The 14,718-nt window shown below is 45.4% G+C and overlaps 2 protein-coding genes and 2 non-coding genes across 6 annotated transcripts in view; all 4 read right to left on the bottom strand.

The window, feature by feature from the left end:
• Positions 1–2,553: 2,553 nt before the first annotated feature.
• ATP5F1B (ATP synthase F1 subunit beta) lies at positions 2,554–8,056 on the bottom strand. Its single transcript, XM_044677649.1, has 10 exons — positions 7,908–8,056; positions 7,340–7,513; positions 6,879–7,053; positions 6,063–6,184; positions 5,299–5,483; positions 4,860–5,018; positions 4,631–4,753; positions 3,838–4,050; positions 3,425–3,626; positions 2,554–2,802 (listed from the first exon to the last, which is right to left on the bottom strand). The coding sequence occupies exons 1-10, from the start codon at positions 8,032–8,034 to the stop codon at positions 2,705–2,707; spliced, it is 1,578 nt and encodes a 525-aa protein (XP_044533584.1). The 5' UTR covers positions 8,035–8,056; the 3' UTR covers positions 2,554–2,704.
• LOC123250803 lies at positions 5,598–5,670 on the bottom strand. Its single transcript, XR_006506439.1, has one exon. It is a non-coding gene; the product is annotated as a small nucleolar RNA SNORD59 (small nucleolar RNA).
• On the bottom strand, positions 7,185–7,261 carry LOC123250804. Its single transcript, XR_006506440.1, has one exon. It is a non-coding gene; the product is annotated as a small nucleolar RNA SNORD59 (small nucleolar RNA).
• A 3,703-nt stretch (positions 8,057–11,759) lies between the features above and the next one.
• Positions 11,760–14,718, bottom strand: part of PTGES3 (prostaglandin E synthase 3) — a 48,014-nt gene continuing 45,055 nt past the window's right edge. For 2 of the 3 annotated variants that reach the window (XM_044679364.1, XM_044679365.1), the window contains one exon: positions 11,760–12,108. In XM_044679364.1, coding sequence (XP_044535299.1) covers positions 12,062–12,108 — 47 coding nt within the window. In that variant the 3' untranslated portion in view covers positions 11,760–12,061. The remainder of the gene's footprint in view (positions 12,109–14,718) is intronic. The other variant, XR_006506397.1, reaches the window with a different exon arrangement.

Below are 14,718 nucleotides of genomic sequence, written 5' to 3'. Positions count from 1 at the left end.
AGCTGCGGGGGGGGGAGGGAGGGGAAAGACTTGGAAGATGGAGGAACCCAGGAAGAACGAGGAATGAAGACAGGGCTGGGATGGCTGCCAGCTTGGGAAAAGGACAGGGGGATTCCGGGCCGAGTAAGGGGGTGGGGGGAGGGGAAGGGACTGAGAAATGAGGGCAGCCGCCCTCCCCTCTTCAGTCCCCCAAGTCTGGGTGGCGCGGCCCTCCTACTGAATGAGGAGAAAGGTGTGCCTTATGGAACCCAGGAAAGCCAGGGTCCGGGGAACATTGGGAAAGTCTAAGCGAGGTCTTCAAGGGAGCCATCAACAATGGGTGGGTTCCCCCATCCTGCCCCACCCCTCCCTTCCGGCCATGCTGGAATTAATCTGGAAACCCCAAAGGTCGAAACCCTATCGGTCCTCCCAGCCACAGTCCCCATCAAAGCCTCCGGGGAGGAGGGCCTGCGAAGCTGGGCCCTGGGACCTGAAGGATGGCCTCCCCAGCTCCAGGTTTGCCCCTAGCCCCAGGCCACCCCTCTGCAGCGCACCTTCGGGGGCGGAGTAGCCAGCCGTAGGTCACAAGCTAGCCTCAAGTCCTACCAGAATTGCGGGACAGCCCAGGGGCCCCACGGAGAAATGCAGCCACTAGCCTGCCGGCAAAGGAAGCGATGATGGATCGGCTCAAGATCCTGAGTGCGCTTCAGGGAGGGGGGAGGTGCGGGGTGGGGAGGGGGAGGAAACAATCCAAGACCCGCATTCCGAGGGCCTTTCTATAATTCCTCGGCTTCTGGAGGCTCCAGTGAGCTGACTCTGCTTGTCCCAGAGAGGGCAGGCACACCGAACTGGACGGACCATCAGGGGTCCCAAAGGGAGCAAAGGCAAGGCCTCACCCCTGCTAAGTCAGTCTTTTCTGGCTCCCCGAAGGCCTATTCTGCACACTCCTTCCCTTCAGGCGGCCGCCCCCCACCCACCGCCCGGGACCACAGAGCTCCCCAGAACTGGGTCTCCTCGCCCCCTGCCGGCCGGCTCAGGGGAGGCCCCAGACAGAGACTGAGCTAACAAGTGAGCGATTGGAAGAGCCACAGCCGGCCTTCAGAGAAGCGAATTCCCAGGAACTCCTAGAGGGCGACGTCCTCAGTGACAGATGGGGGGGCAGGGCTGGCTCAGGGCGGAATGAGGAAGAAAGAAAGAAAGAGGTTAGCCGAGTCCAGGCGAGCCTCCGAGGGCACGCTGGGAGGAGGGATGGTCAGTTATGGGAGATATAACTGGCACGCCGGCTGGATTGTAAGGAATCAACTCAGCATTTGGGGCGCTCGTAATAACAAGACCAACAGAAGGCCAACACCTTAGAAAACTGCCCTGGCTCCGCTGAGGAACCAGGTTAGGAACCCCAGGAAACAGACCTCCCGCTGACTCCCCATCTTCACTTTCTGGGAGCAGGCTGGCAAGCGCGGCTCTGGGGCTCCACCTTCTGTCCTAAATACAAATACACCGCATACTTGGACTAGGAATGTCAATGGACCCTAGGAAAGGGCCCACCCCGTCCCATCTCTGGCCCCAGGGGGACTAACTGGAAGGGCGCTCGGGGCGGCCCAGGGCTTCCTCACTTCCTCCCGGGCCGACCATCCGGCTCAGGGGGCGGAGCCTGTAGTCGCCGGGCTCCGCTTCGGGACAAAAGCCCCATCTGGTTTGTAAACAATCATTAGCCAAGCCCCGCAAATGGCTCTTTCACCATTTCAAAATGGTGAGCCACGGCGGAGCCGACAGCCCGAGCGGCTGAGGAACCCTTCCTCGGCCTTCCCATTACAAAGCCGTTCCATCCGTCCTCAGGGAGAGGCTGAGGCTGCAGCTAGGATGACATCATTGGGGCACTTCGGGTTCACCCTTCCCCGAATCTGTGCAAATATCGCAAATCAACCACCAGGGGAACAAAAAAAGCTTCAGGGCACTCCTGGGTCATCGAGGGGCGGAGGAGCCCGAGGTGACACTCCCTCCCCCCCACTCTGGGCCAGCCCACTCGTTCCACGTAGAGGTTATGGGGGGGGGAATCGCACTCCCGACATGCTTTGTATGCAAAGGGCTTTAATGTTCCCTGGAAGTCTGAGCTGGTTAGCAGCCCCTTTTAAAGGTCAAGAAACCCAGGCTGAGCAAGCTTAAATGACACCAAGTTAGGAGAAATCCAACATTCAGCGCGGAAGGATTCAAACTTGGTCTAAAAATGTGTCCAATGTGCTAACGGGCTATATTGGAAGATGCTGGAAGGCTAAAATTCGAAGTGAAGATGGAGCGGCTTTTTTTGAGGAGACTGAGGGTTATTTACTAAAGCCCTCAAAGGAAAGAATGGGAAATGCAGCTTCCCCCGGGGCCACTAACATCCTTGGCGATTGTGCCCTCAGATCTCAAGCAACCTTGACTCTCCCTAGAGTCAAACACTTGCCATTTAGGCCCCACTTTAGTTTCCCAAACCCCAGTCTTGAAGGCTAAAACTGTGGCTAGGCATTAAAGAACCAAGAAAAGTTAGCACTGAATTCGGAACTCTTAATATCCACTCTACCCACAAGCACAAAATGGCCGTGACAGGTAAATTTTATTCAAAATTTAAATATTCCTTGACAGAACACAGCTTTCCCAATAAAGTTCTTGTGGAGTTCAGCTGAGCCAAGTGGAATCAAAGGAAGGGGGGAGGCGAGGACGAAGGGGTGGTGGGTGCAGGCGCCCCTCATGAGTGCTCTTCAGCCAGTTTTTCAGCTTTTGTCACGGCTTCTTCAATGGGTCCTACCATATAGAAGGCCTGCTCTGGGAGATGGTCGTACTGGCCTGTGGGAGTGAAGAAACCTCCACTGTTAAAGCATCCACTAAGTGGAAGGAACTCTGCTGGGTTGTCGGAGTGGGGCAAGGACAGATCTCAACTCTGGAAGAGGGGCTAGGGGAACATTGCAACCACAATTCATTCAGGTAATGAATGATATACCCAGGTCCCAGGACATTAGCTGAGAAGAGATGCATGGACAAGATAAGGGCCCACCCACCATAAACCATGGGAAATATAAGTGAGATGCTCTCCATGTTAGGACATGCTAGAAAGTCACTGGCTGATGGGCAATAAGATGCCATGGAAGCTTTCTGCCCTGACCTGAGCTGCACTTTGGAAGTTTGAGGTGTTCTGTAAAAAGAGAGGGCCTGGGAGCCAGACCATTTAGAATAGAGTCCACAGTAGATCTAATTAAAGACAGTGGCAACAAGAATGAAAAGAGGCTGAGAGATATGCCCAAAAAGAGGAACGAATTACAACCAAAGTCCTGGGAGTCACTGCGGAAGATGAGCCCTTTGAAGTCACAGAGCTCAAGAGGAAAATGGTGGCTGCCTTTACTGGAAAAGGCCAGGCATCTCTATGAGATGCTTCGGTACACAAAGATCATTCACTTGACAGTTTTCTTACCTGCCAAGATCTGTTGAAATCCCTTAATGGTTTCTTTCAGAGGGACCAGCTTCCCCATATGTCCTGTGAATACCTCAGCAACCTGGAAGGGCTGTGACAAGAAACGCTGGATTTTCCGGGCACGTGACACTGTCAACTTGTCTTCTTCAGACAACTCATCCATACCGAGGATGGCGATGATGTCCTGGAGGGACTTGTAGTCCTAGGAGAGAAACATTCATTTGAGCTTGCTCTAGTAGAAGGGCTTTTATTTAGAAAGGATCTTCCAGGCTCCAGCATTTTACATACTATTAACAGAGCTTGCACAGCATTGAGATTTTATTCCTTTCCCAACATTAGTTAGTGGTTTGACACTGATCTCTATTTCTACTCCATCCAAGTTTTCACTCTTCCTCCCTTCCAAGAATGCTCACCTGGAGGATCTTCTGCACACCTCGGGCAACATCATAGTGCTCGTTACCAACAATGTTGGGATCCATGATTCGGGAAGTGGAATCCAGAGGATCCACTGCAGGGTAAATGCCCAGCTCAGCAATAGCCCGGGACAGCACCGTGGTAGCATCCAAGTGGGCAAAGGTGGTGGCAGGAGCAGGGTCAGTCAAGTCATCAGCAGGCACATAGATGGCCTAATTTCAAACAATTCACACTGTTAATAAGTGGGATACCTTTTTCAAACCCAGAATAATTTAAATTTTTCTAATATTTCACCAAAGAGAAGCTGATGGAGATCTACTTCACTTCCTTCATGTGCTACAGTAGAAATGTCCTAAAGGCACACAGAAGATTATGGTGGAGTCAAGCCTAGAATTCAGGTCTTCAGGAGGCCCATCAAGTGCCCTTCCTACTACTTATCTGACTCTTCTCCTCACTTTTATGCACCACAGAATTTGTGCCCCAGCTTAGGTACAGTATGTACCCTCCTCTTATGCATTAAAGCTGTAAAAACCTAAGAATAGACACAGATTTTCAGAAGTCCAAAGCTTTGTAGGCAGCACAGTACCATGAAGGAACACCAGTTCTGATGTTAAAGCCTGGCTCTAATAGCCAAGATTAATCCAGGTTAAGACACTTAGTCTTTCTCTGGGCCTATCTCTCATCTATGAGGTGAAGACTGGATAAGATCCTTTTATAAATCACTCCAAAATGTAATTAAGATGTTTACAGATCTCTAAAAAAAAAAGCATACAGACTTTAAAATTCTCTTACTTGCACAGAGGTGATAGAGCCCTTTTTGGTTGTGGTAATTCTTTCCTGCATGGTACCCATATCAGTGGCCAAAGTGGGCTGGTAACCCACAGCAGAAGGGATTCTGCCTAGTAAAGCAGACACCTGGAAGGACAGAAGGGAAGAGAACCAAAGTTCAGAACAGCTATAGCTCCATTTAATTTTCTCTTCTAACCTCCTCCCACCCTAAATCTCCCATCTCCCCTCTTACCTCTGACCCAGCCTGAGTGAATCGGAAGATATTGTCAATGAAAAGCAGTACATCTTGACCTTCTTGGTCTCTGAAGTATTCAGCCACAGTGAGGCCAGTCAAGGCTACCCGGGCTCGAGCACCAGGTGGTTCATTCATCTGGCCATACACCAATGCAACCTGTTATGGACATACAACTCATGAAAGCATGAAAAACTGCCAATATACAAATTTACACACTCTCTGGCCCAAGACCAAGTCAAGAAAAGTCTATGTGGCACAGGCTCCTAAGTGTTAGGAGGTTGAGTTACTATTTTTTTTATATGATCCAAACCAAATCCCTCTAAGAAAAAAGTTCAAAATGGATCATCTGAAACTTCCAAACTGTAGAAGACAGATAAGTTTTATAAAATGTGAAGTAAAAAAGAAGCCTTCATTGTAGATGCAACATTTGGATCACCTTGGAAGTGGCATCCTTCAGATTGATGACACCAGACTCAATCATCTCATGGTACAAGTCATTGCCTTCTCGAGTCCGTTCACCAACACCAGCAAACACAGAATAACCACCATGAGCCTTGGCAACATTGTTGATCAGCTCCATAATCAATACAGTCTTACCTACACCAGCACCACCAAATAGACCTGTGGAGAGAAGATGAACATCCAAGTTTTTAGATATATTTCTTAAATTCTAAAGATCACAACCCTAATTTTAAAAGGATGGATAACCTTAAACACTAAACAATCCTGGTTTTTCCTTCTCAGAAGTGGCATCTGGCTTCAGCAAAATCAGAAGAACGAAAGTCAGAAAGCTACTCATCAGTGAAGGATGCTGCTCTAAAACACCTAACAAAAACAGAAAGACAGCTACACTGAACTTGTCTTTGACAACTTCACCATAATGGGAAGAATCTGACTTCAGTTTTCACCATCCTTTGTCATATCTGCTTATGCAAGCCATAAGCTATAGGTGAGAAAATGCTTGTTACTCCATTCTTTATCACCATAACTGATTATAAATCACAGAATGTAACTGTCATTTTTTTAAACACACAAGTATACTCAGACAACTAGTGACTTACAAAGACTATATACATCAACTAGTGGCAAAGTCAGAACTAAAACCCAGGTCTCTGTCTCTTATTCTACCCCTACCACGCTATCCACAGCATGTTCTGTCAGATATATAAAACACTGAAATACCCCCCACATCTAACATACCAATTTTGCCACCCTTTGCATAGGGAGCCAAAAGATCCACAACTTTGATGCCAGTGACCAGGATTTCTTGCTCCACGCTCATCTCCATGAATTCAGGAGCCTCAGCATGAATAGCAGCAAACCTGTATAGAAGATCCAGAAAATGATTTGAGTTGTTCTCTTTGTGATACAGAAACCTTCCTGGCTAAGGAATTCTCTAGTGCCACAGATCTTCCTTATTCTGTATATCAGTATTCCCTCTCATATCTACTTAGGGGAAAAATTGCTAAGCCAGTCAAAGTTCTGGGAATTTAAATAAATAACTCAAATTTATGATGACACTTTAATCCCAACTAGGAAAAAAATAATCACATCTTATGTGCTTATGTTCTTGAGGTTTCCACACCTTTTTTTCTCTCAATTTTATCAATATTATTCAATTGTTAAAAAAAAAAATCAACTATACACTATTTAAAAAAAAACCTTCCCTTCTGTTTTAGAATCAGTATGATTCCAAAACAGAAGAGCAGTAAGGGCTAAGTGACTTGCCTAGTGTCAGAGGCCAGATTTAATATAGGATCTCCTATCTCTAAGCCAGATACTCTACATGGAACCATCTAGTTTTCCCTCAATTACATATGATTAACATTAATTACCATATAAATTGAAATAAACATTCCTAACAGTAAAATTTAATTCTTTACTTAACTGTTAAAATATTTACTTGACTTAATTTACTTAAGGAGAGAATGCAACACAGTGCTATGTAAACTTATATGAAAATGTAATTTGTATGGCAACAGGTCTCTGTGGAAAGCTGGAGCTACTGGCACTCACTGTTTGGTTTTGATTGGACCCCTTTCATCAATAGGCTCTCCAATCACATTCATGATTCTTCCTAGAGTCTCAGGCCCCACAGGAATTTTGATTGGGGCACCAGAATCCAGGACCTTCTGCCCTCTCACCAATCCTTCAGTACCATCCATAGCAATGGTCCGGACTGTGCTCTCACCTGTCAGTTGGGGGTAAAAACAGTTACACAGACTTATCTAATCCTAATCCCCGGAGACTCTGACTGATCTTTTTTGCCAGGAGCACCAAAACCCCAATAAACTAGCAAGCCCACCAAGGCGGGTAGAACTCTCTTGCTCAGATTCTAAGTGTGGCTTCAGCAAACTCAGAAGAACGAAAGTCATCTAATTGGAAATCATCATAGAAGAGAGCTTTCGTAGGGCCCGAGGTGCCACCTAGATGCCGCTGTCAATGTCAGGCCCTGCACTAAGAAACCTCGAACTCACCCAGGTGTTGGGCGACCTCCAGAACGAGCCGGGTGTCCCTGCCCTGCACTTCGAGGGCATTGAGGATGGGGGGGAGGCCTTCGTCGAACTGCACGTCTACCACCGCCCCGATGACGGCTACGATGCGCCCACTGGCGGCTCCGCCCTTGGGGGCCGCAGCAGCATAGTCCCGGGCTGGGGAGGGGACGGAGGACAGTTAGAGGTCACCGGAGGGTCCTGGCGGGCGGATGCAGGCCGGGCCTCCTGTCTGCAGCCCTGCACGGAAGGGGCTCCCGATTGAGATGGGTTCGCGGCCGCGGGCTCTCCATGTGGGCCCCGCTTCTCTAGCTCCCATCCCCGCGAGCAGCGGGAAGGTCACTGAGGCGCCCCGGGCCTAGGCCCTAGAGATGGGAGCAAGGGCCTCTGAGCCCTCTCTGCGTCCTCACTCAATAGAGGGCAGGGCAGTGGCGGGCCCCTCCACTCCCTCCCTCCCTCCTTCCCCTCGGGCTCGGGCGCCACCAGGCCCAGTGCGCCTCAAGGTCATGGTCGGCCTAGGACAGACCTGACCTCCGAAAACGCTTACACTCACCCGGCTGGACCGCGGCCGGGGCCGCCCGTAGCAAGGTCTGGGCCTGGGGCAGCGGCGCCGAAGCACCGAGGCCCCGCAGGGCCCCCGAGGCCGAGGCGGCAACAGCGCGGCCCAAGAGCCCCAACATGGCGGAGTCTGGGGAGAGACTGAGCGCAGCACCTCTCCCAGGGAGTCGACTCTACAGCAGTAGGGGCGGAACTCTGACCCGATCCGGCGCTAGCATTGGGTTAGTGCAGTGCTCTTTACTCTAGCCCAAGCTTCCATAGGGCAAATTCTGCCAACCCTTCTCTCGTTGGTCATAGCCGCTGCCACTCTTACATAGCTCAGTTTCATTGGATATTGCTTGCGACTAGGTGTAACTCTCGGAGATTGAGAAGGCAATTGGTCCAGATGAGTGTCAGTTGTAGTGGGTGGAACTACCGTGAAAGAGGAAGAACGCCTCTGGGATACACGCGGCTTGTCTTTGACTGCCCTTGGGCCTTTGGGAGACCTTCGTTCTTAGGGGATCGGGTCCTTGAAATGAGATTGTAGAATGAGACGGCAGCCATTTGGATCCTTGAGCTCTCCTTGGGTCTTAGTCTTTTCTCTAATCCCCAACCTTATTCCAGGGTATCTAATTTTTAAACGCACCATTAGTGAGTGCTGACAGACTGACTCTTCAGGGCAGTTTTTAGAGCTGTGGCCACACTAATGGACCTATTTCAGGGGACCTATTTCAGTAGTCTCATGGCTGTGGGTACCCCCCTGCAATTTCAGTAGTCTCATGGCTGTGGGTACCCCCCTGCAATTTCTCCTCTTTTTCAAGGGAAGTCAATAAGCATAATATAAAAATATCATAAATAATATTATAAATTATGTATTTTTTATAAATATATTATGCTCCAGACACCAGGTCAAGCCCAGGAGATACAAAAAAAGGAAAAAAAGATGAAAAATCCCCTCCCTCAAGGAGCTCACATTCTAATGGGTGAGACTACAGTGAAATACAGATTAACGGGGGAAATTGGGAAAGGGGGAGGGAAACAAAAGCTTTGGGCTAGTAGGGGCAGATAGGTGTCTCTGGATGGTGAGTCAAGCCTGGAGATGGGAGGTCCTGGGTCCAAAAGTGGCCTCAGACACTTCCTGGCTCTATGTCCTTGGATAAGTCACTTACCCTGCATCACCTAGCCCTTACTATTCGGCCTTGGAACCAACATGCAGTATTGACTCTAAGACAGATTTTTTTTTTAAAAACATCATTGGAGATGAGGGTAAGAAGACAGTGAAAAAGTAAGAGTCAGAAGATGGAATGTGTCAAAGACCAGTGTAGCAGGACTTTAAGAATCTTATAGAGTAAAGAATAAGGACCAGAAGAGGTGGGTTATGAAGGGCTTGTAAAAACCAAACAAGGGATTTTATTTTTGACCCAGGAGATACTAGGAAGCCCTTATTGAGTAGGGGGTGTGATGTGGTGAAGGTCACTTTGGCTAGCGAATGGAATAAGAAGAAACTTAAGGTAGGGAAACCCACCTACAGGCTATAGCAACAGTCCCGCATGAGGTGATAAGACCTGTACCAAGGTAGCAGATCCCGGGGATATCTCTTAGGCCAATTCTTGTTTGCAAATCACACACCCATCAGAATGTAGAGAACAGCTAGGTGGTACATAGGCCTGAAGTAAAGAAAACTCATCTTCCTGAGTTCAAATCTGATCTGAGACACTTACTAGCTGTGGAACCCACAGCAAGTCACTTAACTCTGTTGGCTCAGTTTCCTCATCTGGAAAATGAGCTGGAGAAGGAAGTGGCAAAGCAGTCCAGTATCTTTGCCAAGAAAATCTTAAATGGGGTCACAAAGAGTCAGACACAACTGAAATAGTTAAACAACAGTAACAAGGTAGAGAACTTTGCTAGATGATGTGAGGACATAAAAGATTAGTTAATATTTAGGGATGTCACAAACACAACATGCTAGATTGGCCACTTTAAAAACTCTGGGTGTCTCAGTGGATTGCGAGCCAGGCCTACAGATGGGAGGTCCTGGGTTCAAATGTGACCTCAGACACATCCTAGGTGTGTGACCCTGGATAAGTCACTTGACCCCCATTGCCTAGCCCAGTGATTCCCAAAGTGGGCGCTGCAGTGATCCAGAGGAGCGGTGATAGCCACAGGTGCATTTATTTTTCCTATTAATTGCTATTAAAATTTTTTAAAAATTAATTTCCAGGGGGCTAAGGAATATTTTTTCTGGAAAGGGGGTGGTAGGCCAAAAAAGTTTGGGAACCACTGGCCTAGCCCTTACTGCTCTTCTGCTTTAGAATCAATACAGTACTGATTCTGAGATGGAAGGTAAGGGTTTTAAAAAAACAAAACTCCATAGATCTAGAGATAAGCAGCCAGGAATACCTGGGTTCACATGTGGCCTCTGTATCACTATGGGTAAGGGGGCTGCTGGTAAATATTGAATTACCTGCTGGTAAGGGCTGAGGGGGGTGGAAACTTTAATCTGTATTGATTACATTTTCTCCATCACTTTCTTAAGTCTATACAATCAACAAAACAATCCATCAAGCCCTAATTTGTAGCTTTTGCTGATTTTGGAAGTATAAATACCCGCACTAAAAATTTTACCATCAGCTCTCCACTGTTCAGAGCTGACTCCAACATATTCCTGGCCTGAAACGCAACTTCTTCACCCATTACATATCTCTATTTACTTCATAATGTAGTAAGGAGGTTCACATGAGTTAACCTGTATAAAATGCTTTGCAAACTTTAATGAACTATATATAAGATATTATTGTTTGCGATCTTATTCATACAGGCACTCCCTCCAGTGGTCATATAACCCATTGGTACCTTTTCATCCAGTGTGATTTGTCCATGACTTGCCATAAATCTTTCAGAGCATTTTTTTTTTAAACCCTTACCTTACATCTTGGAATCAATACTGTGTATTGGTTCCAAGGCAGAAGAGCAGTAAGGGCTAGGCAATGGGGGTTAAGTGACTTGTCCAGGGTCACACAGTTAGGCAGTGTATGATGTCAGATTGGAACCCAGGACCTCCCATCTCTAGGCCTGGGTCTCAATCTACTGAGCCACCCAGCTGCCCCCTTCATAGGGCTTTACTCACCATACTAGGAGCCTGCCTCAAGATCTCCTGAATTTTCGTGGAATCCAATGGAAGGCCCCAAGAATCTTGGATGGACCCCTTTGATACATCATGTATCCTTCCCTTTTACTCTACAAATGGTTTGTCTCCTTTTCTGGTCACATTTTTCTTTCATGATATCCTTTGGTCTGTGTTCTCCCACCTTTCTTGGCAACCAGTTTCAGTCTAATCAAACCCACCATACTCCTCTCCATTGCCCTTTGAGTGACCTACAAATTTAATTTTTTGGAGAATGTGGTATTTCATGTCTGACAGTCACATAGAATCATCAAAAGAGTATTAATCTTAAAATTAATCTTAATTTAAAATCTTAATTAATTAATCTTAAAATGATGGACCTCCTGAATTGATATGTTTTTGCTTGACAATACTTATTTGTTCTAAGGGAGGACTTTACTGGGAAAAGTGGCAATTAGTAGGAAGTGAGAATGATGTTTAAAAAAAGAGTAATAAAACAATTTTTTAAAATAGATCTTTCTTTCAGGAAAAAAATCAAGGTCATTAAAATCATTGCATAATTTCCCAAAAGCAATCCAATTTGCTGTCCTCCTCCTGTTCCATTCTGGGCTCAGCTCATTATTTATCTATGTCAAAAATATGCATACTGATGAATTAGCTCTATGGGTTATTTGTCCAACTAAATTAGAGAGGTACCAAACAAAGTGTTATGTCAGTTCAGGATAACCAATTAAACATTAGATGTCAAGTGCACACATCAAGATAACAAATTTTATTAAAATTAACTGAATTGTGAACATACAGGCAGGGTAACAGATACCATACTTTTACCATATTTTCAGTTTGGGGTATTGACATACCACTCTGACTCTTGGGAAAAGATTTCTCCTTCCTTTTAGTTGGTCATTGGAAAAGAGAAGCAGTAAGGGAAAGTGGTAAGGGGTACAATAAGGGCTAGAACATAAGGACAACAGATTCTCAATCTTGTTTTTGCTCCTGACTTGTTTGGTGACCTTCCAGTTATTCTTCTTGGAAGAGGCTCACATCTAGGCTTGTCGGCTGCTCTCCGGGATCTTTGTTAGCATCTGGAGAGCTGGAAGAGAATAAGGGGTCTGACTATTATTATCTGCAGTAAGTTCATCATTGTTCCCTTTACCATTCATAGCTGATCAGTTTCCTATATCCTTCCATATCTCCCACTTCTTTACTCCCCCATCCCCACTTTTTTTTCAGTTATGTGTAGAAATAATTTTTTGACAGTTGTTTTTGGACACTTTAAAATTCAGGTTTTCTCCCTCCCTCCCTTCCCAACTGTCCCCAAAGTAGTGAATAGTTTGATATAGGTTATACCCAGTACTTTCATGCAATACATATTTCTATATTGCTTATGCCATGATAGAAGTCACGTATCACCATACACACACACACACACACACACACACACACACACACACACACACACAAATCTCATGAAGGAAATTTAGTGGAAGATGGCATGTTTTGATCTGCCCTCAGACTCCAACAGTTCCTTCTTTGACTGAGGAGAGCGTTTTCCATCATGAGTCCCTTGGATTATCTTGGAGTCTTGCTTTACTGATAATGGTTTAGTCTTTAAAAGTTTATCATTATATAATATTCCTCTTAATGTATGCATTCTGCTCACTGATTCTGCTCACTTCACTTCATATCTTTCCAGGTTTCTGCACTTATTCTGTTCACCGTTCCTGATATACTCTTCCTTTAAAAAAAAAAAATTTTTTTTTTTTGCAGGCTTTCTTTTAAGAAAACAAACAAACAATTTTGGAGGCAGAGCCAAGATGAGTGAGAATCAGCATTTTTCCTAGTCAACACAATGCCTCCACAAAGACCTAGAAAATGTGCCAAACAAATTCTGATGGGGAAAGCCAAGGAAAGATGTAGTGAGTCATTTTTCCAGCCTGGGCAGCTTAGGAAGACAGAGAGGTCTTCAGGCATTAGGTTGGGGACTGGCCAGGCATGCACTGAAGTAAAAGCAGCACCCCGAGACAGTAAGGGAACTGAACACCTGGGCAGAAAGAGATTCCAGGAGGCCCCTGTACTAGCACTGGGAGCAGGAACAAATAACAGAATTGTCAGGTGTTATCTATTACCCAGCCCAAGGTCACAATTCCAAGGCAGAGAATAGTGGTCAGAGTCCTGAGGAAGCAGGGACTCTCTCTGTATCAGGAGAAAGGAACAAGTTCCAAAAACATCTCTGTGACTCTCAGCCCAAGGGAATTCAGTTTTAACCTTTAGTCCCACACATAAGCCTGCAAAGGAATAAACCAGGGAAGGAGACTAAAACAAAGGAGAGGCCAATAGATAGTTGCTCCAAACCTATAGAACCTCCCAGCAGATTAACTGTGATTGAAACAGACTAAGGAAATTCAACTATATACAAGTCAACAAAACCTGGATCAAGAACTTGCAGCATGTAAACCATAAAGACAGTGAATGCATCACTCCCTGGATCACACCACTTTGGAAGCACCCAAAACTTACTTAGATTGAGTTTTGAAAACAGCAAGAGGACATTAAAGACAAAATCTCAAGCCAAACATTCTCCCAGAGGTAAGCAGAGTCCACCACAATACAAAATCTAAAGGCAATGAGTAGGATGGGAAAATATCAAACAATAAAAAAAGAACCTGACCATAAAAAAATACTATGATGATAAGGAAGATCAAGACACAAAGATAGAATAAAACAATGACTCGAAAACATCTAAAGCAAAACCTCAAGGAAAAAATACAGATTAGACACAAGCCCAAAACGAATCCCTAAAAGAATTAAAGAGATTTTTTTTTAAAGCAAAAAAAAAAAAAAAAAGTAAAATTCAGATTAAGAGTGGTAGAGGGAGATATGCAAGGGAATTATGAAAGGAGAATTAACAGCTTGGCAAAAGAGGTAAAAAATACTGAAGAAAATAACTTCCCAAAAATCAAAATTGTCTCAATGGTAAAAGAAACACAAAAAATATTTTATTTTAACCAGCCAAAATCTTCCTTCTCATTCACTCACCCCAACTCCCAACTAAGAACACAAGAAAAACAAATATAGTCAATCAAAAAGAAAAATGTCCACGTTGGCCATGTACAAAAATATTTGTCTCATTCTGCATTCTGAGTCCTTCACCTTTCTATCATGAGGTAGGTAACATATTTCATCATTAGGCTTCTGGAATTGTAGTTATTCATTATAGCAATGAGAGATTAGTAAAGTAGTATCATGCCATATTTTTCCCTTTCTCATATTTTCTTGTTGAATGAAATGCAATTCTCTTCCAAACTGTGCATGTGTCGGTGTATGTGTTCTTCCCTCTATTGACCAGTGCAGATGAGTGAGGTTCAAGGGTTAGCCACTTTCTCCCCTATATCTTTATTTAGATGTCTACTTGTGCACCCTCACTATATAGGATAAATTTCCCTAACCTACCTTTCCCTCTCCCTCAACCCCCAGTGTATTCTTATCCTCACTCTATCCATTCCTTTCTAACAGAATAACAAAACTACCCAATCAACTTAGCCTATAGCAGCTTAGAATTTGAAAGCTCAAGTGATCCAAAAGCCTTAGATTCCCTGGTAGCAAATATAATGGACATGTACCTCTACTTATAGCCAGTCTCTTCTTTTCTTCAAAAATTTTCCCTTGAGTTTGAGACCTTCCCGGTTACCAGCCTATATCT

Source organism: Gracilinanus agilis, chromosome 5, assembly GCF_016433145.1.
Source record: "Gracilinanus agilis isolate LMUSP501 chromosome 5, AgileGrace, whole genome shotgun sequence".
NCBI classification, from domain to species: Eukaryota; Metazoa; Chordata; class Mammalia; order Didelphimorphia; family Didelphidae; genus Gracilinanus; species Gracilinanus agilis.
The sequence above is the reverse complement of the archived record's forward strand: the minus strand, read 5'-3'. Positions and strand labels throughout refer to the sequence as shown.